General features: G+C 46.0%; 1 protein-coding gene across 6 annotated transcripts in view; it reads left to right on the top strand.

The window, feature by feature from the left end:
- The window catches only part of YPEL2 (yippee like 2), an 87,308-nt gene that overhangs the window by 40,025 nt on the left and 21,091 nt on the right, over positions 1-26,192 (top strand). For 5 of the 6 annotated variants that reach the window (XM_043482713.1, XM_043482705.1, XM_043482689.1 and 2 more), the window contains exons 3-4: positions 14,487-14,530; positions 15,554-15,662. In XM_043482713.1, coding sequence (XP_043338648.1) covers positions 14,487-14,530; positions 15,554-15,662 — 153 coding nt within the window. Of the gene's footprint in view, positions 1-14,486; positions 14,531-15,553; positions 15,663-19,665; positions 24,484-26,192 lie in introns of those variants that run through there. The other variant, XM_043482696.1, reaches the window with a different exon arrangement.

Below are 26,192 nucleotides of genomic sequence, written 5' to 3'. Positions count from 1 at the left end.
AGGCATTCCAGCCCTGCTGTCGCCCCCACTCCACCCCGCCAGCCCGGGGGAGTTAGATCTCCTGCGAAGCTCATGTCTGCCTATTCAGTCCCTTCCTCCCCAGCCCTCTGGCCGGGCGCCTCCCGGTGTTAAGTTGCCCCAAATACCCAGTCTCTTATTTCACATTCTCAGGCAAAGATCCCACAGCCAAGGTGCCCTTTCCGCTTAGCTTTCCCATCGGCTGCTCACTAACAGATAAGCTCCTAAGAGGAGGGCGGGGTGGGGTGGAGAGGTGGGTAAGACCAGCGGGCAGACCCTGCTGCGCCCTTTGTCGTGGGGCCCACTGGGTCCGGCAGCGCCACTGCGGGGCTTGATGATGGGGTGAGCCCTGGGTGGGGGCCCCCGTCCTTCGTTGGCAAATGGAACTGGACTTGGCTGAGGCACAGTCATACATACACTTAGGTTTTACCTTCGGCTGGAGATCAGAGGCAGAGAGTCTGTAAGCGTCCAGAGACAAGGAAACTCTGTGTTCCATGAGCGCGCAGGCTGGGAGAAGCCTGGCCTATTTGCACCTCCTCTGCCACGGCTGTGCCAGACTCCCCGTCCAGGCCTCGCAGAAATGTCTCGTCCCTCAGGCTGGATGGAACTGAGACACGAGTGCTGCTGCGGGTCGAGACGGGGAAGAAGCCAGTGGACAGAATGTTCCTGCGCCTGGGCGGACCAGCCAGCCACGGCACAGGCCGGGTTCCCTGGGAGGCGAGCTGAAACCTTGCTCCTTTCTGTAGCCAGGCCATATCTTGAGTCACAGTCGAGTCCCTGCCAGAGGAACTGGTGTTAGTTCAGCTTTCTGAAGTGATAGATGGACTTAAAAATGAGAGTGACCGGGAGGTCTGCCCTGTTAGCTTCGCCAGTCTCGTTGCTCTGGGAAATGGATGTGGACGCTGGACTTAAACTACCACCTCTTTTGTCTTCCCTTCCCCCTTCATTTGCAGCCAAATCAAATACCTGGAACCTGGTTGTAGGGATTGCTATGGTATGTGGAATTAGTCCATCCTCCGAACAGTCCCAGGGAATTTTCCCAAGAAGGGAGAATACAGGCCAACCATGGCCTCCTTGGAGGTAGGTGTCAGTGTGAGAGAACCCAAGAACTGGGCCTCTGTATATAAGTTGGTGTCCAGAATATATTTAAAATGATATCCCAAGTATCCAGAGACAGGTTTAAAAATGTGTTCAGAAAGGTAGCAATTTATTGTTTCTCTTGGAATAAGCCTGGCCTGTGCATTCTCCCAGGAGCCTTTGCCTAGGGAATATGATTAAAAATAGATCTGAGTAGCACTTCCTGCTTGGCAGATGGCTGATAGCAAATGCTAGGGCTTGCAGCTGACCTTTCCTTTCTGAAATCTGCTCTGTGTTTCCATGATGCTAATTGAGTCCCTCACTAAACCTAATCAAAGAGCTGGTTGCAGAAAAACTAGGCTTGCTGTGTCCTGGGTAGGCTCTGTTCATGGAGCAACTTGAAAGCGCTGGAATTTGCATGGAAACACCCACTCAGTGGTCCAACTGGCTGGTCCTTGTTTAAAAACTAACAAGTTCTGCTTTCAAAGTTGCTGTCCAGTGCTGTTATGGATCCCACACCCTCTCTCCACCCCCATCAACAGGAAAGATCAATGGGTAGGGGAATGATGTGTATACAATAGACAAGGCTCACCCACACTTCCAAACAAAGGAGCTGCCCCCGGCGTGGGGGGTGCTTTTTTGAGTTTAACTTCTGGGTGTGGCTCTGTCCTCATCAGTTTATCTTTTTAAAAATTATTTATTTATGGCTGCACTAGGTCTTCGTTGCTGCGCACGGGCTTCTCATTGGGGTGGCTCGTGGTCCCTGCGTGAGTAGGCAGATTCTTTACCCCTGGACCACAAGGGAAGTCCCCATCAGCTGTCTTATAGAACAGGCATAATACCTGAGACAATGCCCTGAGGTGGTATCTAACTAGGGGAGATACAAGATATTGTTGTTTTTCTTATTATGTAGCGAGCATCTGGGGACCGCTGCTCACTGAGTTATTATCCTTCCCTGGGAAAGAGGTGCGCATATAGGCAGGCCGTGCCTCGGCTGTTCCCAGTCCTCTTCGTCATCTTCACCTTGGAGGAAAGCCCTCTGCTGGAATTTAAGAATCTTTGGGACAGACTATTTATACCCTCTGGGGCTATGCAAGGTCTGGGACATTAAGTATTTGTTGATTTAAAATTATGGAGGTACAGCATTCTTTCTTTATGGCTGTGCTGGGTCTTCATCGCTGCACAGGCTTTTCTCAAGTTGCGGCGAGCTGAGCCTACTCCCCGGCTACAGAGCACTGGTTTCTCATTTGCCGTGGCTTCTGTTGCTGCAGATCATGGGCCGTAGGGCACAAGAGCTTCAGCATCTGCGGCCCGTGGGCTCAGTAGTTGTGATACATGCTCTGGAGCATCGGCTCAGTAGCTGTGGCATGTGGCCTTAGTTGCTCTGCGGCATGTGGGATCTTCCTGGACCAGGGACCAAACCTATGTCTCCTGCATTGGCAGGCAGATTCTTTTTTTTTTTTTTTGCAGGCAGCTTCTTTACCACTGAGCCACCAGGGAAGCCCTCAGCCATATCTATATTATTGAACAGTTAGCTCTTACCCCACCCCATGTCTCCTATTTTTAAAATATCATAGACTATGTTACTGTGGGAAAATCTCTTTGCCCAGGAGATGATTTTCCAGTGCCTGATATTTCAGTGTGCCTTAGGTTTTTCTGTTGGCCAGGGAAGAAGGTTGAGCACCAGAATATGTGGCAGGGATTTAAGTCTCTAAGTCTTGAGGATGAGTCTTATCAAGGAATTAGATAAGATAGACCAGCTGATGAGCAGAAAAGACCTTTTATCCAGATAAACAGGAAGTTGAAAGAACACCAGAAAAGAGGTTCTGACTCAGAAATATTCATTTACTGTGCAAGGCGTCTACTCTCTGGAGAATATGGACTCATGGAATATTCACCCTTGCAAGAAACCTCAGTCAACCCCCTCATTTCACAGATGATGCAACTCCCAGTGCAGAGGGGCAGGGCTCTGCATGAGGAAGGCATGGAGTTGGAGGCAGATGATGAAGCCTTGCCTGGCTGGGGCTGGGAGCAGGCCGGCTGGTTGTTCTGACCCGCTCGTGTTCTGCCTCTAGACAGAATACTGAGAATCTCCACTGCCCAGCTTTTGCACTTTGGCAAGCACGTAATGCACAGATCTTTCTAATATTTGTATCCTTGAGTCTTTTTCATAAGAGCTCGCTGGCTGTGATTTCTTCAAACCCTTTTAAATAACATTGTCTCTTCCTTCATAACTATTTCATTTAACTCTGCTCCTGACTAAGCCCAGTCCCTGGGGATGCATGGATTTGGAGGTTAAATGTAGATAGATGCTAATACGCTCATGGGAGGAAAGTCTGGTAATGGACCTGTGGCCTGGCAGGGAAGACCATTTACTCAGCCTGCTTTAGTTTGTGTGAACAACCTGACTGGTGAAGCAAGTCCTTGTGCTTTGATTAGCATTTCCAGGAGAGGAAAGGGGAGTTCAGGAACCCCTAAGATGAAATGAAAAAATCAGGTTAAGAAGACAGTGAGAGACTCTGTGAGGGTAAAACCATGCCGCGTACAGGAAATTTGAAGGATGCTACCACTTTTCAAGGGCCTGGCTTATGCCAGTCACTTTACTCTCTGCGAGGTGGGTACTGTTACCCCATTTGACAGGTGAGGAACTCGAGACCAGAAAGGGGAGCATCTTCAAGAACACACAATAGAGAAAATGCCAGAAATGGGATTTGAATCTAGTTCATCTGCTAAACTGGGAGAAGCTTAGCCCGTGGAAGGAAACCACGACATAAAGCTCTAACCAGAAGTATTTTTTGGCACCAAAGGGTGTAAAGATTAAGGAATATCAGAGCGACTGGCAGCAGAATGGGCTTCCTCGGGAGGCAGGGTGAAATACTTTCACTATCCCTGAAAGTATTTAGGCAGAAGTTTGGTGGAAATAGGGCTTCCCAGGTGGCGCAGTGGTTGAGTCTGCCGGTCAATGCAAGGAGACAAGAAGAGACGCAGGCGGGTCTCGATCCCTCGGTCAGGAAGGTCCCCTGGAGGAGGAAATGGCAACCCACTCCAGTATTCTTGCTGGGAAATCCCATGGACAGAGGAACCTGGCAGGATACAGTCCATGGGGTCGCAGAGAGTCGGACACGACTGAGCACACTTCAATCTTTGGTGGAAACGTGGACAAGAGCCATGCGTCAGGTGAGTGGTTGACCCCGGCTCCTCAAAGCCCAGTGGTCTCTGAAACTAAAACTGGATAAAGTCATACGTATATTTTGTTTTGTTTGGAGATCCTCCGTGACTGTGGAGGCCTTTTGCCACTATACCTAACCTGCAGTCCACTTCATGAGATTCCTACGGACTGTAATTTGTTATTTCTTTTTTTGAAAGCTCCCCAAAGCATTCTTTCAGCTTCTCTGCTCATTCTGCGTCATGAAGTCCATGTACCCAAAAAGAAGGGAGTGGATTTTTAAGGGCTTCATTGATTTTCTTTTTCCATGGGTTGTGAAATGAGAATCATTCATTCAGTTGTTACCTGGGAGGGCTGGTTTCAGGCTAGGTTGCAGAGAGCATTCTCTTGGTGGCCCTTAATCAGCCTTAAGCATTGTTAAGTTTACAAATTAAATTTTATCCATTCTCCCAAGAGTGACCAAGCCCTGGTGAAGTGATTCATCCTAACATAACTCACAGGAAGCTAATTGGTAGACCAGAATTCTAATTAATTTACAGTGGAACAGATAATCCCAAAAGCTTAGATGTGTGTTATCTTCCTTGAAGGTAAACCCACTGAGCGATTGAATTAAATTTAGGCAGTTGCTGAGTAAATATGGAATCAGAGCAGAGGAGGGTGAATAGCTTAAGAGACTTTCATCAGTTTTGACAGCTTGATCCATCCTTCTTCTTCAAAGAGACAGATTTTCCAAGTGAACACATTCTAGAAAAATCTTGGGACCTGGAGTCAGAAGCTGTAGGTTTATGTATTGACCTTGAGTTACAAGCTTTGGGAAACTGGGTAAGTCACTTGAACAGTTCTGGACCTCAGATTCCTCCTCTGTTGTTTTGGAGGTAAATCAATGAACATATGTGAAAGATCTTTAAATATGTCAGTATTAGTCTAATTCTGTTGAGCTCCTTTCTTTTAGGAAGTCACTTGGACAGCACCCTTGTCATCCCATCTTCATTCTTGCTTAGATTTTGGAGCCAGACTGCCTGGGGTCACTGGCATGTGTTGGTATTTGACCCTATGTTGGCATATGTCTTAACCTTTCTTTGTCTTGCTTTCCTCATCTGTAAAACAGGATGGATGAAAGTACCTCCCTCATTAGATTGTTGACAGGATTAAATTACCTGGCTTATGTAAAACAGTTTGAATCCTGTCTGGAATATGTTGGCTTAGTTGCTCAGTCCTGTCCAACTCTCTGCAACCCCACGGACTGTAGGCTCCTCTGTCTGTAGAATCCTCCAGGCAAGAATACTGGAGTGGATTGCCATTCCCTTCTCCAGTGAAAGTCGCTTAGTCATGTCCAACTCCTTGCAACCCCATGGACTGTATGGTCCATGGAATTTTCCAGGCCGCAATACTGGAGTGGGTAGCCGTCCCCTTCTCCAGGAGATCTTGCCAACCCAGGGATCGAACCCAGGTCTCCTGCATTGCAAGCGGATTCTTTACCGGCTGAGCCACCAGGGAAGCCCTGTATAGCATATAGTAAGCACCATATAAATATAAGCCACGACTATTATTATTTCACCATTTCCAGTTTATTTTAATGAGCATCTCAATTTGGGCTTCCCCGGGGGCTAAGTGGTAAAGAATCCGCCTGCAATGTAGGAGACACAGATTCGATCCCTGGGTTGGGATGATCCCCTGGAGAAGGGAATGACTACCCCACTCCAGCAGTCTGGCCTAGAGAATTCCATGAACTGCATGGGGTCAAAAAAAGTCAGACACGACTGATCGACTTTCACTTCACATCTATAAACTGTCTCCAATTTCACTATCATGATTACTTGTTAGAAGATATTTAGAAATCAACTCCCCCCGCGCCCCCCCTCCCCCCACCCCCGCCCCATAGCATGTGGCTTCAGTCTTGCAGGAACCGTTTCTGTCTGGACTGGTTGCAGGGGAAGTCTTGCCTTGAGAGTCTTTAACTTCAGGGGCTTGTAGTAAATTGTTTTTAAAGGCCTGAAAAAGTTTCACACACATGATTTCATATGATCTCAAAATAAACCTTTAAAAAAAAAATCCCTCTCCCCTATACTGCCCTTCCCCGCATTCCTCTTCCCACCAGTAACCACTAGTTTGTTCTCTATGTCTGTGAATTTGCTTCTTCTGTTTTATTCACTAGTTTGATTCCACATATAAATGATATCATACAGTATCTGTCTTTCTTTGTCTGATTTACAGAATAAAAGTCCATCCATCTTTCTGCAAATGGCAAAATTTCATAATTTTTTTCTGGCTGAGTAGTATTCCATTACATATATATATATATATATACATATACATATACACACACACACACACACACACACATATATAAAACATCTTCTTTATCCATTCATTTGTTGATGGACATTTAGGTTGCTTCTGTACTTTGACAATGATAAATAATGCTGCTGTGAACACTGCAGGTAGGGAGGGGTGTGCACATATCTTTTTGAATTAGTGTTTTATTTTTCAGATATACACTCAAGAGTGAAAGGGCCTGATGGTTTTGAGAGAAATTTGAGCTCCATTATTTTAGCCCCCTTAGAAATTTTATTTTTATCTATTTATTTTTTAGGTGACACTGTGCAGCACGTGGAATCTTAGTTCCCCAACCCAGGATCGAACTGGGGGTACAGAGTCTTAACCACTGGACTGTCAGGGAAGTCCCCCCTCCAGAAGTTTCAGTTTTATATTTGAATTGCAAAGGGCCCAGCTTTAATGAGACTTCCCTGTTGGCTCTGGCTGCCATTGCATCCTGATTCCACCTGTTCACTCTCTGTCTCAGAAGCCGCTCCCCCACCCAGCAGACATACAGGCTTTCTTCTGTAGAGGATAGGGGCTTGTCTGATCATAGAAACCCCCTCCTCTGTATCCTTGTGGAGAATGCAAGTGTCCCAGGACTTCTCTGTGGAGAGAAAGGAGGAGAACAGGTTGTAGGGAGCTGCCGGCATCTGCTGAATTTGGAAGGTCTGATCATTAAGTAACTTAGATCCTGAAGCCTCCACGTTTCAGCAATAAAATGTGGCACCCAGGCCCCACACCACCTTTTGTTTTTGCCATTCAGTTTGTTGTATCATGTATGCTGCCATGCCCTTGGAATTTCATGACTCCACACTGCAGATATTTCCTCCTCTAGAGCCAGTCCCTTCCCTGCCCCTCCCTTCATCTGGTTCAGGAACGGGAGGGTGAGTGGCGACCTCCCAGAGCTCAGAGGGAGCCAAGCTTCTGCCCCTAGGCAGCACACACGTGGCTTTTTACCCCATGCAGACCTCCAGACAGATGTGTGAAAACTTTCTATAAACCATAAACACATACAAATGGCTTTATGCTTTCCTAATCTTTCCTGGTGACCTGTGTCCCAGTGTGGAAGTCTTACATAGTCAGGAAATTCTTCCCTTATAATGAACCCAAGTCTCTCTTATTTCCGTATCGGTCCACTTCCTCCTTATTGCAAAGAAAATGGAAGAAATCCCCTTTGATTGTCTTTCCTCTTAGCTAATTGCTCAGTCTTTAAACTGCACTCGGGTTCTAATTGTGGAAGTTTTCATCATTTTCATTGTTCTTTATTATCACCCTTCCCACTTTCTCCATATGCTTCCTCAAGGGTGAAATTCAGACAAGGTTATTTTGCTTGGGTTTCAGCTCTTTGGAATGGAGCCTGTGGTTTACTTTGACCCTGAATAGCAAACTCCACCAGGCTTGGATGCAGAAAGGAATGAGAAAGGAAAAAGGACTGACCTGACCTTCCCCAGGAGAATCTTGAGGTGGGGTGTTCAGCCCACACCCCAAGGGAGGAGTTTTACTTATCCTTTATTGTGTCTTTATCTAATACCTCTGTTACCTTCTCCCCGACAAGGTACAGAGTACAGCATATAATACCATGAGCAAATCCGTAAATATAGAAAGTAGGTTTGTGGTTGCCAGGGACAAAGGAAATGGAAGGTGACTGATAATGATGCAAGATTTCTTTGTGGGGTGTGAAGATGTTCTGGAATTAGATAGTGGTGATGGTTGCATAACCTTGTGAATATACCAAGAGCCCCTGAATTGTATACGTTCATGGTGACTTTTTTTTTGTTTGTTTGTTCATGGTGACTTTTATGGTATCTATCATGCCATGAAGCGTACACAGTATTATTTATTTCTTATACAAATCTGGTGTGAGTGTGAATACAATTTTACTGTGTGCATTTTATAGATGAGGAAGTTTACTCTCAGAGAAGTAAATTGGCTTGACCCAGTTAGTAGCATCGTGAATACATGGCCACGCCAAGGCTCCAACTCTGGCAGTCCCATATCTTCAAAGCCCATGTGATGGACATTGTGCCTATGGACGGTACTTTAAAAGGTTCGTATTATTGTAACTGGTAAGGGTCATCAGCAGCTGCAGGGCTATCCCTATATTTTTATGGATTTTGAAGAACCAGACAGAGTCAACTTTTTCTTCTCTCTTCTGCAGGCTTCTGAAAAAGCCAAAGAGGGAAGGTGGAGAACTGATCTCCTTTTCCCTCTGCACTTGGTTTACCTTGTTTTACTTCTTGTTCTCAACAACTTAGGACGTGGGCACATTTTCCATCCACAGGTGTAAAAGATGTGGAAGCCCAGAGGGTAGATAATTCTCCCAAAGTCAAGTAGAGCTAGTAAGTTGAAGTTGTAAAGCCAGGATTTTATCCTGAATTTCTGAGCCAAGATGAGATCCTCTTATCATGTGCGGATACCCCAGGACTAGCTCCCAGTTGTTAGAGCTGAGTAATCAGGTGGGCCTCTGCCTGCCTCATCCCTGGGCACCTCCTGGGGCGTGAACTCAGTTGACGATGAGTGACCTTCCCAGAGAAAGGCGACTGAGAGGCCCTCTTTATGTGAGGAGGACTTCATGCCTGAACCTGTTCGAGAGAAGGAGGAATCCGCATGTTTGCTCTGTTGCCACCTCCCCCGACAAATATTCGTTTTTCAATGGTCCTCCTGCTTTTGAAAGGAATTGCTGCCTTCCAGACTTTCAAAGGGGCCAGAAATCAGTGGTTTTGGCTACCAAACAGGAAACTCAAAGCCTTTCCGTTCCTTTGAGCTGGCTAGAAGGGCTGGGCCTGAAACTATAACTTTCCTTTAAAGGACAGAAGAAAAGTTTGGGGTAATTTTTTAAAAAAACAACAACAACAACCAAAAAAAACCCTTTCCTGGAGTCCTGAATACCAGCCTTGGTTGATATACAACATGGAAAAGAGCTGCCTTGTTGCCTGGCAGTCATGATAGCAAACAAATGTGTCTGACCGTCTGTTCGGGCTCTCCTGGTCTGAAATCCTGCTTGCTGCGTTCTGATTGCTCCCTGCGCTGGCTTTCTGTCTCCCCACCTTCCGTTCCACCCTCCCTCAAGGGAGCGCCGGGCCGCGCCTGGTCGTGCCAGGCTGGGCCGGGCCCCACAGGATACAGCGACCCAGCCGGGCTATTCTTGTCTGTGTCTATTTGCAAGATGCCTGTTGTTCTCCGTGAATGTTTTTCTCATCATAAATGTTGGCTTGGCAGCGGCCCAGCGTGGAAGCCATGGCGGAAGAGCTTGCAGAATCTCCCTTGTCCTCAGAGGCTCAGCTGGTCCCGGGTGCAGAGCTGGGGAGACAGGCTCATCGATGCTGTCGCTAGTGGGGTGCCGCTGTGGGTATCGGCACCTGATGGGTTCAGCACCCTTCGCAGAGCGTGGGCCTCTGCCAGTACACCCTCGGAGAAGACACCTGGAGGAGCCGGGGTCGCCCTGGGAGGCACCCCTGGGCCTGATGGAAGACTCTTCTTCATGTGCCCTCCCCCACCCCACTGTCTAGGAATTCGAATGTGTGTCAGGCTAGAGAAAGCCACTCTCTTTTTTTTTTTTTTTTTACTTTTCACATGATTTTTAAAAATTGATTTATTCTTGCATTCCTATATGCTAAAATGAGAAAACAGAAAGAAATTAAGGAAACAGTTCCATTCACCGTTGCAACAAAAAGAATAAAATACTTAGGAATAAATCTACCTAAAGAAACAACAGACCTGTGTATATAGAAAACTATAAAACACTGATGAGAGAAAGCCACTCTTAGGCCCTGCCTGAGAACCCCAAGAACAGTCACCTCTGAGCATTTAAAGTCACATACCCCTACCAGGAAAGTGTTTTGAGCGTGTACTCCTAATGTGTCTATTTATTTATAAATGGTTTACATGGGGTTGCTAATTTGTACATTATAAACATTTACTAGAAATTTTTAATAATTTATGCAATTTAAAAGGATGGAAGAAAAAGTAACACAATTATAACTTTTTAATCTTATTTTATTGAAGGTATATATGATTGAATATGCTCTCTTTTCAGGGGAAAAAAAATCTTCGTTTATCACTTTCTGATTCAGTAATTCAGAAAGTGAAAGTGTTAGTCGCTCAGTCGTTTCTGACTCTGAGCCCATGGACTGGGACCCGCCAGGCTCCTCTGTCCGTGGAATTCTGCAGGCCAGAATACTGGAATGGGTAGCCGTTTCCTTCTCCAAGCATCTTCCTGAACCAGGAATCAAACCCAGGTCTCGTGCACTGCAGGCAGATTCTTTACCATCTGAGCCACCAGGGAAGCCCTCAGTAATTCAGAGGTGTGTCCAAAGACAGTGCCCTTCGGTACTTCATTCTAACTATTGCCCTTGCTGAAAACTTCTTTACAGAGACAGGTAGATTCAAATGGAATATTTGCGGGAATTCCCTGGTGGTTCAGTGGTTAGGACTTGGCACTTTCACTGCTAGGGGCTTGGGTTCAAATCCTGATTGGGGAAGATTCTATTGGATTTCACTAGCAAGAGTATATTTTACTGTAGGTAAAAATAATTTTTTAAAAGTCCAATGAGTTTTGACACATGCATAGTCTTACGCACCACCAAAATCAAGATGAGAAAATAATTCCATCTCCCATGTTACTCCTTTGTAGTCAAACTCACCCCTTACCCATAACCTCTGGCAACCACTGATCTTTTTAGCCTAAAGCATTTCAAGCTCATCCATGTTGTTACGTGTATTAACATAGGTTTTCATTACATTTGGGTAATTGAAACTGCCAAATGCTTGTCCAGACTTGGCCATTTTGCAGTGTCCTTGAGAGCACTTAGTTTTGTCAGTTAAAAAAAATTTTTTTTGGACCGTTCTCATAGGGGTATGTCAGTTGTTTTTCATTTGCATTGCCCTAGTGGCTAGTGATGTCCAGCATCTTTTCATGGGCCTGTCCCATCTGCTTATCTTTGGTGAAGTCTCTTCAAATCTTTTGCCCATTTTAAAATTGGATTTCTTATTTTATTATTGAATTTTGAGGGCTCTTTATATATTTTAGATACAAATCCTTTGTTAAAAAAGCAATATGTAGATATTTTCTCCCAGTCTATGATTTGTTTCTACACAGTGTTTTTCAGAGCACAAGTTTGAAATTTTGATGAAATTAGGAGTTTTTTCCCTTTATAAATTGTATTGCTGACGTAGTATCTAAGAAATCTTTTCTAATGCAAAGTCAAAGATTTTCTCCCGCTTTTTTTTTTTCTTAATAGCCTCCATTTTGAATTAGTTTTTTTGTACAGGCATTTCAATTTTGAGCTACAAAGATCATATAAAATGAAAGCATTGCTAAATACCAGTTCTCTCTGTAGTACAAGTTTCTTTGGAAAAGGTGTTACATTTCCATTCCCTGTCAAAATGTTGCCTTTACTTTGAAGGGGCAGATTTAGTGTGTGTTTTAAAAAAAAATATTGCCAAGTCAGTATTTTGTCAGCAACTTTTTGTTAAGATAGTTTGGGATGTTTTTTGCAAAGGAAAAATGCATAACGTTATCTTTACATTATTAAGTACTTGGGTGTAAATGAACCTCTTTGGGCTACTCTGTCCCATTATAAAACATTACAAGGATCCTACTGTTTAAAGATCCTATTTTTATAACATCAGTCTCATTATTGACATCTTAAAGCACAGAAGCAGCGTTTTTTTTTTTTGTTTGTTTGTTTGTTTTTTTTAAGGAAGAGGCAATTGACTCATGGGATAAATATTTTGTAAATGATGCCAGATTTTTCATGCTATATGTTGCGGGTTCAGAGAGACATTGAAGACACGGTTCATATCTTCAGGGAGCTCACAGTCTAGTGAGGGAGTTAGTTAGACAGGCAGTTGAAATCAAGTATGCTGAGAGCTAAGAAAAAAGGAACAGGTGGTGAGCAAAACGAGTCCCGTCCATGGGTACCAGGGGGTGCCTCTTCTTGGGGAGGTCAGAGAAAACCTTACGAAAGAGAGGAGGCTGAGCTGAGGCTTGAGACTGGTCAAGTGAAGGAACCTCCCCGTCTTAGGGAGGATCGTGGGCAAAGTTGGTGAAATGCAAGTTCCAGGAATTGCACATGGTTTGGCCCGACTAGAGCAAAAGACACAGTGGCAGAGGAGCAAGAGAAGAGACTGCAGGGGGTGGTGGGACCAGATGGTGAAACTTTTGCTATCCTGGTGGCGCTTGGGTGTCTGTGTGCTGCAAGACTGAACTAACTGGTTGGCCAAATGTATGGTCTGAGACATTGTCTCATCTGAACACGTGGCATGGACTTCCAGGTTCCAGGTCTCGAGGCTGTAACACTGGGATTCATGCTTAATTCTAGCCTAGAGCTCATATATTCCCCGGAGATGCTTCAGGCCCCAAAGGAAAGAGAGCTGGTTTTGCCTGAGCAGCAGCTGGGGAACACCTGCTTGCTCCTCGGAGCTGCACCTGGGAGCCAAGGCTTCTGGCGTATTTGCACATTGGAGGCAGCCAACCATCCAGCTGCCCCAAAGACAGATCTGTGGCTGGCCGGCCCCGATCCCTAAAGTCCATTGCTTCTGACGGCAGCTGTCATGGACGCAGTGATCTGTGTCCTGTCTGGTTCTCTCCTACCCTCTGGTCATCTGTTAACCAGTCAGCCCTGGATCTCTCCAGCCACTGAATAACAGAGGTCATGGGAAAGTCCCTTATTTTGTTTGGTTGTTTCTTTCTGAGTGGTCTTCAGAGCAGACGAGGATGTTTAATTCAGGGTACAGTTGTCAAGCCACATTAAAAATGCAGGCAGCAGTGTGGGACATGGCTGGCTCATGTCAACCAGACATTCCAGTGTAACCAGAGGAGGAGAACATGGACAGGGCCCGTGTTAGAGGAAGTATTGCAGGGTGAGCTTTCAGGCTCCGGTTTCTCCCAGTCCCTGCCATCCTCCAGCCAGAAGAAAGAAGCTCCTATTTGTTGTTGTTTTTGTTCAGTTACTGAGTTGTGTCCAACTCTTTGTGGCCCCATGGACTGCAGCCTGCCAGGCTTCCATGTCCTTCACTATCTCCTGGAATTTGCTTAGACTCATGTCCGTTGAGTCAGTGATGCTGTCCAACCATCTCATCCTCTGTCTCCCCCTCTTCTCCTGCCCTCAATCTTTCCCAGGATCAGTCTTTCCAATGAATATTCAGAGTCGATTTCCTTTAGGAATGACTGGTTTGATCTCCGTGCAGTCCAGCTCCTATTTAAGCTAGAAGTTAAAGTGGGATTACCCTTTAGTGGGCATTCCTATGACCTGGAGATCAAGTTGCCTTACACCTCAGAGAGAGAGAACTCCTGCAGTGCAGGTTGGTTGGTTTGTTTGGCTGCACAGCGTGTGGGATCTTAGTTCCCCAACCAGGGACTGAACCTGTGTGCCCTGCATTGGACGGTGAATTCTTAACCACTGGGCCACCAGGAAAGTCCTCCATGCTGCATTTAGGAAGACAGTGACTGTTAGAGCAATTAGGGTCTCCAGGAAAGTAAGACCAGTGAGAAGTGTGGGTTTGGTGGTTCAGTCTTACCTTGGGAATTCTTTGCTGTCTCCTGGGGGTTGTACCCAAGAGGGCAGGGAGAGGTACTTGTGCCTCTTGCCGTACCCTGGCCGCCTTGAGGAAAGCTGTGGGCAGCACAGATGGCCAAAAGCAAATGGGTCCAGGAAAGGCCAATGTGGATTAATGCTGTCTCCTTGCCAATCCAAGTGTGGGCTGACCCGGGTTCCGTAGCTTTGTTTGTTCTGCCTTCTCCTCCTCCCACCGTGCCATCTGCCAGCTGGACAGTTAGCTGCCTCACTGCTCCCTTTTAGCTCTGTCAGTCCTGCAAGGTCATGATTGTTGTGCTTTGGGGTTGGTTTCCCCCCGGGTGGGTGAAATGGATCTCTAACCATCGATTTGTCTTCTTGCATTTCAGTCGTTCCAAGGAAGTCAAGGACGAGCTTACCTCTTTAACTCAGTGTGAGTGTCTCTGAATGGTACATCCATTGTTTGGTGCAAATTTTGAGGGATGGGGAAACGCAACACTCCATGATGATGACACAGTGGAACCTGTCCTCTCTGACACACACACACATACACACAACCCTGTGGGGCATTATTTAACCACACATGTTAGCCAGTCATCCTTGGGGAATTTGGTGGTGGTGGTGGTGGGGGGAGGGGCATCATCTTGGGCTAAAAATAATGTAGGCAGTATTCCAGTAAGCAGAGAGGGCTGTAGTCTCCTAGCAGAGAAGCTGGCGTGCTTCTTCTGAAGCCTGACCACGAAGGTCTCAGAACTAGAACTGAGACGTGTCTCTGAGGAAGAAAGGAGGATGAACAGAAGACCCCAGGATCCACTGGAGGACTGAGGCTGGAGGAGGCTTTGTAAAGTGGAGTTAGCCAAGAGCCCCTGTCCCCTCGTACGGTCTGCCACAGCCCTCAGCATCGTTTACAGCTTTCTCTGGGAAAGCAAGCCTGATGAACTGTGAAAATGGAAATCTAGCATGTTCAGCTTGAAATAATAGGTTCTCCGTGAAGGAGTTTAGGTAGCTGATAGATGGGGCTCACTGGTCCCTGATGAGGACAGGACTCTGCTGTCATGATTGACATCTCCGGCCATGGTCCGTCCTCAGGAAGCTATGCTCAGGCTGTGGGCTTCAGTGTGGTTGTCCATTTGCCCCCTTAAATCACAAGCCTAAAAGCACCTGTTAAGAAAAGCTCTGAAGAAAGAAAAATTCTAAGCAAAGTCTCAACCATAAAGACTGTTTTGAGTCGACTCACTGAATCAGAACTTTCAGATCTGACAGACAACTCAGTGGAGATGTTTCCACGTGGCTACCTTTTGGAGATTGCTACTAGTTTCCGTTAGAGGTGATGCTCTTAGCGTTGGCTTCGCTTCGGGCAGCCATGTTCAGTTAATCTTTTGCTGGAAGTTCAGCTCCAAAAACCAATGGGCATTTGCCTGACTCCCCTCTTTCTCTCTCCCCACCCTTGGCACAGAGTTAATGTGGGCTGCGGGCCGGCGGAAGAGCGCGTGTTGCTAACAGGACTGCACGCCGTCGCAGACATTTACTGTGAAAACTGCAAAACCACCCTGGGCTGGAAATATGTAAGTACCGAGGGGTCTGGTTGGTGGAGAGCGTGCCGTAAAGAAACGAACAGAGTTGGACACTGGAATGCAGCCTCCCACTTGCTTCCCCTGGCCTTGTGGGATTCTCTTCAACGAGGATGGGAAACTGAGTTCCAAGAGCAGTTCCTGGCACACATGCGTCCTCTTTTCATTGATAGTCCACTCTTCCTACTCAATCCTTCACCTGCTCCTGACACACACAGACACACAGTCACACACCCTCTCAGTGTAGTAACAGTGAAAAGTGAAGTTGCTCAGTCGTGTCCGACTCTTTGCGACCCCATGGACTGTAGCCCACCAGGCTCCTCAGTCCATGGAATTTTCCAGGCAAGAGCACTGGAGTGGGTTGCCATTTCCTTCTCCAGGGGATCTTTCCAACCCACGGATCGAACCCGGGTGTCCCACACTGCAGGCAGACGCTTTACCATCTGAGCCACCGGGGAAGCCCAGTAGTAATAGTATTAGTAGTAATAACAATGGCACATAACATCTGACGCCTTGCTGTGTTCCAGGCATACATTATTTTATTTACTCTTCCCAGAATCCTTAGAGTGTGGGCCATATTTTAATCCCTAGTTTACAGATGAGGAAACTGAGGCTTAGGCAGGGTGATAGTATGTCCCATATTGTCTAGTCATTAGGTGGTCAAAGAAAAATAGGAGTGCAGGTAGTGGTCTGACTGCAGAGCTCTTTGCTCCAGTAAACATCCCCAGAACATTTTAATTTTTTGACCATGCCATGCAGCATGTGGCATCTTAGTTCCCTGACCAGGGATCGAACCGACACTCCTTGCCCTGGAAGTGCAGTCTTAACCCCTAGACTGCCAGGGGAGTCCCTCGACAGATAGTTGTAATGTCTCCTTGGCAGCTAGGAGAGTGTGCAGAGCCTTGCTAGGGTGAGAGGAGTTTGTGTGTTCTGTCCAAGTCAACTGGTATTATTATTATTGTTGCTGCTATTATCGGTAGATCTTTTCACAGTGCTTTTCTCTGTCCTCTCTGTCATTGTGGGGCTGTTAAAAGTCAGTCTTCCTGTTTCTGGGAGAGAACTTTATTCCATGTTGTCCCAAAGGGTTGGTGTGGGGCTGGCTCGTAGGACCTGCTTGGGAAGGAGCCTGAAGGAGCAGTCAGGACCTCCTGGAGAGTGCTAAGGATGTGTCGTGTAGGTTTGTTGATGGCAGCAAAGACACCACTCTGCAGGACTTTGCTGGTGGAGGAGCTTCTGCATATGTGGGAGCAGGGAGCGTAGGGGAAATCTCTGTGTCTCTGTGTCTCCTGCTCCTTTTTTCGATGAGTCTAAAACTGCTCTAAAAATATGAGTCTGTGTGGAAAAAAATATATTGAGCAAGAGAAGCCAGCCATGAAAGTATGATTCCGTTGAAATAAAGTTTAAAAATACTCAGATCATAAAAACTGCAGCAGGTAGAGTCTCCAGGGAAGGAGCACAGCCTTTAGATTCTGTCTTTCATGTCTTCCTTGGAATGCTCAGAATGAGAACGGAAAAACCTAGACACTGTGTCACGATGCTGAGAAGGTTCAGCCACAGGTTCATCTGGGAGAAAGGTCCTTGGCCGATCTGATTCCCCTGTGTGGCCACTAGCCCCCTCTGTGGTCTGGGGGCCACAGTTCTGGTTTTGATTATCCAGAAATGTTCTGCCCCTTCTTTGTTTCCCAACTTCTTGATTATCTTATTCCTTGAAGATGTGCTGGATTATAGACAGAAAATAATCCTGAGTTGGCTAGCTTGTCTCCTTACCTTGGGTTAAATGATTAAGTCCTGGGGACTTCCCTGGCAGACCAGCGGTTAAGAATGCACCCTGCAATGCAGGGGACCCAGGTTGGATCTCTGCTTGGGGAACTAAGATCCCACATGCCACACAGAGTGGCCAAAAAAAAAACCAAAAAAACCAGTCCTTTGACAAAGCTTTATTTATTAAGAGCTTTGTGTTGGATACAAAAGTGAGTGAGATCCAGTCCTTTCTCTCAGGATGCTTACAGTCATGATACTTGGGAGGAAAGCCGCAGGTGACTATAAAACAGCTGGACAGGACAACAGAGAAACATCCATCTCCCCAAACATTCCCTGATCCCCTCTCACATACCAGGCCCAGTGCTCCAACCTTTCATTCTATTATTCCTTCTGACCCTTACGATGACCCTGTGAAGTACTTGCAATTATCCCAACTTTGTAAGTGGAAAGTTTATAATTCTGCAAACTGTTAATGGAAGTCAGATGCTTAGATAATGCTTTTGATGCTGGGAAGCAGTAGGAGCGGGGTTTAATCTGCGATGTTTGTGTCAATTCCAGATCCAGTGCTCTGTCCCTTGGAGTCCACTTGTGACATTTTGCAAGTGTCTCGAGGCTTGAGGGGTGGGCGTATTGACTTTCTTTTCCCTCTCTCTTTTCTTCTTTAAAATAGGGACACACTGTCACTTTCCTAGTTTTATTTCTTTCCTCCCTTTGTATTCCGAACACCCTACCACGGAACAACAGGTCTTATTCCTAAACCATATTCCTCTGTTGTGTACACATCACACTCAGGCAGACAGAGCCGGGGAATAAGGAGGTGTCAGGGAAATTACTGCTGAGCCCACAGCTCTTGTGTGTGTGTGTGGTGTGTTTGCATTTTCTCTCGACACCCCTCCCCTCTCTGCTACGTGGAATGACTCCTCTCTGAACGAGAGACTCAAGTCTGAACTCGTGTTGAGACCCAGAGCCCCTGCACCCTAGAACAGAAGATACAGTTCATTGCTGCCTAGCACCTATCAGCAGTAGGATTCAGCTCCTTCCCGACTTGGGGGGCTCCTTCCCGATTTGGGGGGCCTATCAAGCTTCGCCATCTGATGACCCTGACACCCACTGGTTTTTAGAGGCCACACCAAGATGGCTTTCAGTATCTGTTTCTGCAAATAGAATATCATCGTGATGCCACACCGACGCAGGGCTTATTTCCGTGGGGCTTGTTAGCTGGGAGAGCCTGCGGTGCTGTTTCAGATGGACACCTCCCAGCTGGTTTGTAATGGGTTTGCCCTCTGGAGGCCTCGCAGCCGAGTGGGGCTCAAGGGCTGGCAGGTCCTTCAGCCTGCAGTTCATACAGCTCCTTGCTCCCTGGAGAAAGGCAGTGACGGAAAAACAAACTTAAGCCATCTGACATGGAAATAGCAAGATAAGAAATAAAAGAGAGACCTGTTTGGCAATACAGTACACTTTGTCCCTCTCCCTGAATGTCTTTTCTCTAAGCCTAACAAGCATGGTTTAAAATAATGGCACAGTGGGCATTCCCTGGCGGGCCAGGGGTTAGAATTCCGTGGTCTCACTGCTGAGGGCCCAGATTCAATCCCTGGTCGGGGAACTAAGATTCCAGAAGCTGCTTGGCACAGCCCCCAAAAATAATAAAAATGTGACACACACAGAAACTCTGTGGATACCTCCATAGGATGGATTTGTGGTTGACATAAAAAGCTAAGTGCCCATAAGATTTTACAAGGCAGACAAAACACAAAGTAGATATACAATGACCAAGACAGACAGACACAAAATAGATACAAGTTACACTGTATGTTTGAATGTGGTTAAGTGCTGTGGAGAAAAGTAAAGCAGGAAAAGACAGGGGGCAAAGGGGATGGCTGTAGGGGAGGTTGTGGTTTTCAATAAAGACCTTACTGCGATGATGATGACGTTTGAGCAAAGATGCTAAAGGAACTCTACTGCAAATACTGAGAAACTATTTAGGATACTTAAATTTAAAAATATTTAAATTCTACTGCAAATACGGAGAAAGCGCTGGTGATGCCTCAGTCCTGCAGTTAAGCCAAGGGGACATGGCCTGCTTGACTGGTGGGCCTTCTCCGTGAGTCTGGGTGAGGCTGGGCCAGACTTCAGAGGCCCCGAGGCCCGTCACTGGCCCTGCCTTTGCTCCTGTAGCCAGAAGTCACCTGCGCATCTTTGGTCATTGGATGTCTTCTCTTCCTTTGTGTTTCCGTAGGAACACGCCTTTGAAAGCAGCCAGAAATATAAAGAAGGCAAATACATCATTGAGCTAGCACACATGATCAAAGACAATGGCTGGGACTGAGGGGAGAGCATCCAGCCAGCCCAGCGTCCACGCGAATGCCATCCAACCGAACATTCTACCCAAGCGTGAGAGAGTGATGAACACTTGGTTCCATCCATTTAGGGGCCTTGCCATCTGGGGCATTCTCCCACCCTGACGCCATCTTTCTGGTGACCGGCCTCTAAACCGCTGTCTCTCTGTCTCTTTGCTTTGTATCTGTTTGTGAGTTGATCCTGGCTTCTCTCTCTGTTCTAGTGTTGGCTGAAAAAACAAAACAACAAAAAGGAACAGACGCCTGCCCGCATGGCGGCAGCCCACTTTGACGAAGGCCCCAGGGCCCTTGAAGAGCTGCCCGAAGGCCACTGGGTCAGGAGCACAGTGGCCCAGCCTGGGGGTGTGAGGGTCCCGGGTGGGCAGGGGACGGGAGGGGAGAGGTAGGAACAGACTTGTGCTGCTCCTGGAGACCTGGGAACTTAGGCTTGAAATAATCGACTTGTCTAAGAGGACAAAGAGGAAAAAAAAATACCTCATGACTTGCATTCTCTCTGATCAGAAGCTTCTGTTCCTGACACCAAATGTGCCAGGTTAGCAAATGCGAGCACAAGACGGATGGCCCCTAATTGTCACTGGTGGGGCAGGGGGCCGGCCTGGTTCTCCCGGGCCGAGCTGGTGGGGGGTGGTGTGTCCTGGCAGCAGGGGATGACTTGGGAAAAGCCCGGAAGGTTTTGATGACTCTGATGCCTCACTGCTCCTCTGGGTGATCTCTGCCTCTTCAGCCCCTGTAGGTGACAGGAGAGGGGACTGTCATTTGCAATGTGCGCGAGATGCAAATATCCCAAAGGCTTTGACCAGCAATCAAGTAAAAAAATCAGTGATTGAGGATAACAGGGAACAAAGCCGGGGGGAGGTGCAGTTGGGGAGCTCTTGCAGAAATGGCCTTGATCTTGGGCCAGAGAAAATAAAAAAGTAGAACCAGTTAGCAATTCTGACTGACCTTTTTTTCTGAACCTTCATAAGAGAAGAGCACTGTGGCAAGGAAGTGGGGGTGGGGTGGGGCAGAGCCTGGAATAGTTTAGGTTTGAACTGTTACAGGTTAAGTGCATCGTTTTTTTTTTTGGTATGCATTGGCTTCACTGAAAACAGCAGTTCTTTATGCATATGAGTTTTTGGGTGTTTTCCTCCAGCTCTATCATTGTAGTTGCGGAAAACAAAGTCCCAAGGCTTCGAGTTTAGTGATACCCTGGCCGGTAGATTCCTCATGCCCCTAACTTGTTCTCTTTGTACTTGAATGTTTTTGTGTGGAGAGAAATCTGTCCGTGTGATCCAGCAACGGGAAGGTCTTCGATTTGATGTCAGACGGCAAGTTATAAATTCCAGTGTTACACCCCACCCCCAACCTCCCCATCCAAAGTTCATTATATTAGGGAAGTGGGGGAATGCATCCCTGTGAGGCTCATGAGAGAGGAGTTTGTTGCATTTAATCAACACTGTGAAGTCTGTTCTACAGCAACTTAGCCAGTACGCAGTGCATGACCGAAACTCATTTAACTGAGATAATTTCATTACTTAGACTGAAAATATTATCATTGTTAAGATATGTGTAGGTTATGTTAGGTAATTCTCAGCATCTCATTCTCCCAGTAGGCTGATCCTATAGGAAAATTCACCTTAAAAGTCACAAAAGAGTGAGTTGAAGGAGAACCTGTAAAATTGTTAAGCAAGATTAAAGCAGCCAACCCGGGATGTTTTCAGAATGGAACGAGATTCCCAGAGAGGGTGAGTCTGTCGTGGAAATGCCTTCTTGTGTCTCTGGGGGCTGCTGGTGTGACGCGGGGCCTGAGCTGGGCATGGCCCTGCCCGGGTAGTGCTGGGCGAAGAGCTAACGGAAAGCCAGGTAGCCCCACGTTTAGCAGCAGGCAGCCTCTGCGAGACAAAGAGGGTTCTGCAAAACCAAATTTGGTTCCCCAAAAGCTTCTTGGCCCACATCATTCGGTGCTTTGGTGACCCTGGGAGATTAAGTTGTTCTCTCCACTGTTACTAAAAAGCAGACCGAGATTCAGAAGTCTTTCATTTCCAATCCCAGACACACAGTTCCTCTGGTTCCCAGGCCCAAGATCTCGATTAAAAAAAAAAATCACTTTCAACTTTCACATTCCTAAGCTGGTTTGCCAGCCCAGAAATCATAAATTCCCCTCTGCGTCCCTGCTGAAGGTAGTGGCTCTCATTTCTGTGTTTTGATTAGCCCCTTTACTCAGGGAATGTCCTGGCTATTGATAATCCTTTCCAGGAAAAGAAAACAGGCAGGGTCAGGGTGGGGGGAACATGTAGGTGTGTAAAAACCAAGCGTGGTCATATAGAAACTGGACGTGAGGTGCCCTAGAATGTTAAAGGGGCAGAGGAGACCGAAGTGCCACTGTTCACCCTTGGGGATGGGGCCTCTGACTCTTGCATGGATCAGAGCAGGCTCCAGTTAGACCCGGGTTCTGGTGTTTTGTTTTGCTTTAATTTAAATTACGATCCATTGAACATCCAGTGGGCACATGGTGCGAGAGAGCTGAACAAAATGCTGGTTTTTCCGTAATGACAAGGGTAAAAAAAACCAACTCATTAGGCTTTCCCTAAGAAAAACCAAAAGTGCTTCTTATGACTTGAGCTCCATTCATGGCTTGTCTACTAATGTCTGGCAGCATCGGAGAGACCGCAGCTGAGCGAGGGAGATGCCTCAGTCGGTTCATTTTTTAATTTCCTCACCAAATTATGGACTCAGAGCATAACCAAAGACCTCATCCGTTCACCCCTGGTGGGTTTGGGGAACTGGAGTTCGATGGTAAAGCTTAGGTGGGGTGCCTAGAATAGGGAAAGGGAGAAGGGGAAAAGAAAAAGGCATGACGTGCTAGACCTCAGCCAGCAGCTGCCTTCCTTTTCAGCTGAAGTCCAGCCGGCAGATTCTAGTTCCATCTCCCTTGTGCCTCCCCAGGTCATATGGCATGGGCGGCCCTGGATTACACCCAGCCCGCTGGGATATTAGTCTCAGGCCGCTGATGGGTTGATTTGATGTGTATCCAACCCAGCCGAGCTCAGCGTCCACGGAACATCAGCTGGGCCTGCCCAGTTCCCCGGACAACAGGATGACGGAGATAGGATAGAGTCAATCTTTACTGGTGGATCAGTGTGTGAAAGACAGGTGTCCCCTTTATAAAAGATTTTCAAGAGGATATATAAGAAACAGTTGCTTGTGAAATATACTTTTGTAAATAATATTTAATTTTTTAAATAATATATTTGGTGCTGTTTTCTCAGATCCCCTGAGAGCACTTTTTATTTCCATTTTTAAATTCTCTAGTTTCCTCTGCATTTCTTGAAGTATATCTTAAGGGAAACAGTGATCACCAATATACTCTTGCAAAAGAAAAGGAAAGAAAAAAAAAAAAAGATCTCCATCACTTTAGTCTGGACAGAGGCAATAAATGAAACAGTGCCTCTGTATTTCTTCCCAATGGAACTGACTCTGCAGTACATTACCAGGTTGAGAATTGAAATATTTTCTTGCACCACTATTGGCCAGAAAAGAAAATAAATAGAATCAAATAAGTTTAGTAACAACTTAGAGTGATTCCTCTTGTTGGAAGAATTTCCAACAGATGGGAGTCTTGTTTTTAATTGTTTGTGTAAGTGTGTGTGTGTGTGTGTGTGCCTGTGCGTGCGTGTATGTGTGTGCGTGCGTGCATGTGTGTGTGTGTGTGTGTAAAGCACTGTATTGTGCCTCTGGTTTTTGTTTTTTGGGGGGACACTATACAGTTTACACCTTGGGCACTTGAGATTTTTCTTCCCTTTCTCTCTGCTGGTTTTGTTTCTGAGTGGACCAACAGCACAACCCTCGAGGAGTTTGTTTTCCCGAGCTCAGAGCTGTTGCGTGTTTGCTCCTCTGTCTGTGTGTGCTCAGCTTTTCCAGACTGTAAAGGAAATCTGTTGTTTGTGAAGACCCAGCAGAGTCACAGCTGTGTTCCTCACTGAGATGTGAGGGTGTACTCATCATGGACCCAGGGCTCCAGTTGTTGTGGAAGCCACATCACGTTAAACATTAAACTGGTTTGGGTTGAAAAGAATGTCAATAAAATAATACACATATTTTGTAGGTAAATAGCTTTTTTTTTTTTTTTTTTTTTTAAGGTCACATTGCCTCAGGTTCAGGAAGAGGCTGGGAAATCAAATATTGAACACAATCAACTTAGATATTTTTTTTTAAAAAATGAGTCTGCCTCAAATGAGAAAACATGCTAGTGGTCTAGGTCAAGGAAAGAGATATATTAATATTTAATATTTAAAATTAAGATAACGTCATGAAATCAGCCAGCAGTGAAAGATAAAGCCAAGAAGAAACAAGCCGTTCTCATATTATCAAATTCTACCTGCCCGTATGTTTTTGTATAACATTTGGGTGAAAGTGAGAGTCAGTTCCCTTTTCCAGCCTGCAGAGACTATCTTTCAATACAGACTCTGCCTATTTATGCTTGTGTTTACAAACTGTATTTGTTGGGTTTTGTTTTTCTTTTATCTTTTTTTTTTTTTAAGTGGCATTTTCAGGTCACTTTGCTTCAATAACAAAGAAAATTATTTTCAAGTAATTTGTCTTCACCATTTCCTGTATTTGTACATAGTGATTCAGTATTAGAGAAAAGTGCATTGTTTCTGTCATATTTCCGATCTGTGTTGGTGCTCATTTGAGAAAATAAAGTTTTCAAATATGAATTCTTTGCAGGGCTCCTGTGTCTTAATTGACCCAACATGTTTTATCTCGACATTTAACACATAAAAGTAACTGAAAGGTCAGAAGGAGGTCGTCTGTCTAAGCCCATTCACAGATCTGTCAACTGAGGCCCTAGGGGGTTATTTTCTCTAAGGACACTTGGCTGATTAATGAATAAAAATCAGGTCTCCTGCTTATCTATAAACACTTCTCCTGGTTTTGGAGATCAGAAATGCAGGAGTGACCTTTATCATTTCTGTCTACTAAGTCCCATGTTAGTCTCTGCAACATTTTCTGTTTACACCAATTTTCTTTGGAGATAGAATTACATTAGGCAAAGGGGGAAAAAAACAGGTGAATCAATAAAATAATGTCAAAAAGAGGCAACATTACCTCTGAATGGTTGACTAACAAAGGGAAATAAGCATAGTTACAATATATGGAAAAGCAAGTCTTCTCACTCACTGAACAAATAATAAACATCTATTCAGTTCTAGGTGGCTTCCCTTGGTGGCTCAGACTGTAAAAGTTGTCTCCCTGGAGACCGGGGTTTGATACCTGGGTCCGGACGATCCCCTGGAGAAGGAAATGGCAGCCCACTCCGGTATTCTTGCCTGGAGAATCCCATGGACTGAGGAGCCTTGCAGGCTTCAGTCCATGGGATCGCAGAGTCGGACACGACTGAGCAACTTCACTTTCACATTCAGTTCTAGGGACTGGGTAAGGCAATTCAACCATCCTAACATTGCAGCTGTTTATTTCCCAAATACCTTTCCCTCTAGTCTTGTCTATATGCACACACAGCCTTGCATAGCCAGTCATTATAAGTACAGTTTTAACAAGGCTACTTTTACCTAAACATCATCAGTTTATTCTGCATTTTAAAGCATTTTTTCAGAAGGTTGCATCCACAACTTGTGCAAGCAACCTAAACAACAGAGAGGACATTAAAGCCACACAAGTATATGTGTTGTATGTTTTCATGTTGGTAATAATTTAAAAGCCTATTCCCTATTAAAATAGGAGATACCATCTCTACTTTCCTGGACTTTTTACTTACCCATTCTGGCCCCAGCTACAGTTGACTTTTATTTGTCCTTGAATGCATTATCTCTTTCCTGTGACCTGTTTTGCTTCAGTGGCTACCCTGTTACCATTTCATTTGTGTTTGCCTTTGGCAGCCACTGAGGGGGGAAACGATAACATGTGCAGGAGAGGACCAGACTCAAACCAGGGCAGCTGTCCAGGAGATCAGGCTGGAAGAAGGGATTGTTGTTTAGTCGCTAAGTCATGTCCAACTCTTTGTAACCCCGTAGACTGCAGCCCACTAGGCTCCTCTGTCCATGGGATTTCCCAGGCAAGAACACTGGAGTGGGTTGCCATTTCCTTCTCCAGGGGATCTTCCCGACCCAGCGATCTGAACCCGCGGCTCCTGCATTGGCAGGACTGTTTACCACTGAGTCACCAGGGACGCCTCCCGAAGAAACGGAGGGGAAGGCAGGAATGTTCATGGAGTGCCTGGTTTGTGTGAGAGCCTGTGTTGGGCTCTGCTTGCATGACCTCACGTAGGATGTTCACAAGAAAGTGTTTCCTCATATCATCCTAGGCGTTCGTGGGAGAGCAGGGCAGACGATCATTCTCATTTTGTAGGTGAGGAAACCAAGGTTTGCTCATGACAGGGTGAGGAATTACAGCCCATCTGACCTTATGC

This window comes from Cervus canadensis, chromosome 1, assembly GCF_019320065.1.
Source record: "Cervus canadensis isolate Bull #8, Minnesota chromosome 1, ASM1932006v1, whole genome shotgun sequence".
NCBI classification, from domain to species: domain Eukaryota; kingdom Metazoa; phylum Chordata; class Mammalia; order Artiodactyla; family Cervidae; genus Cervus; species Cervus canadensis.
This window is presented reverse-complemented; position numbering and strand designations above follow the sequence as displayed.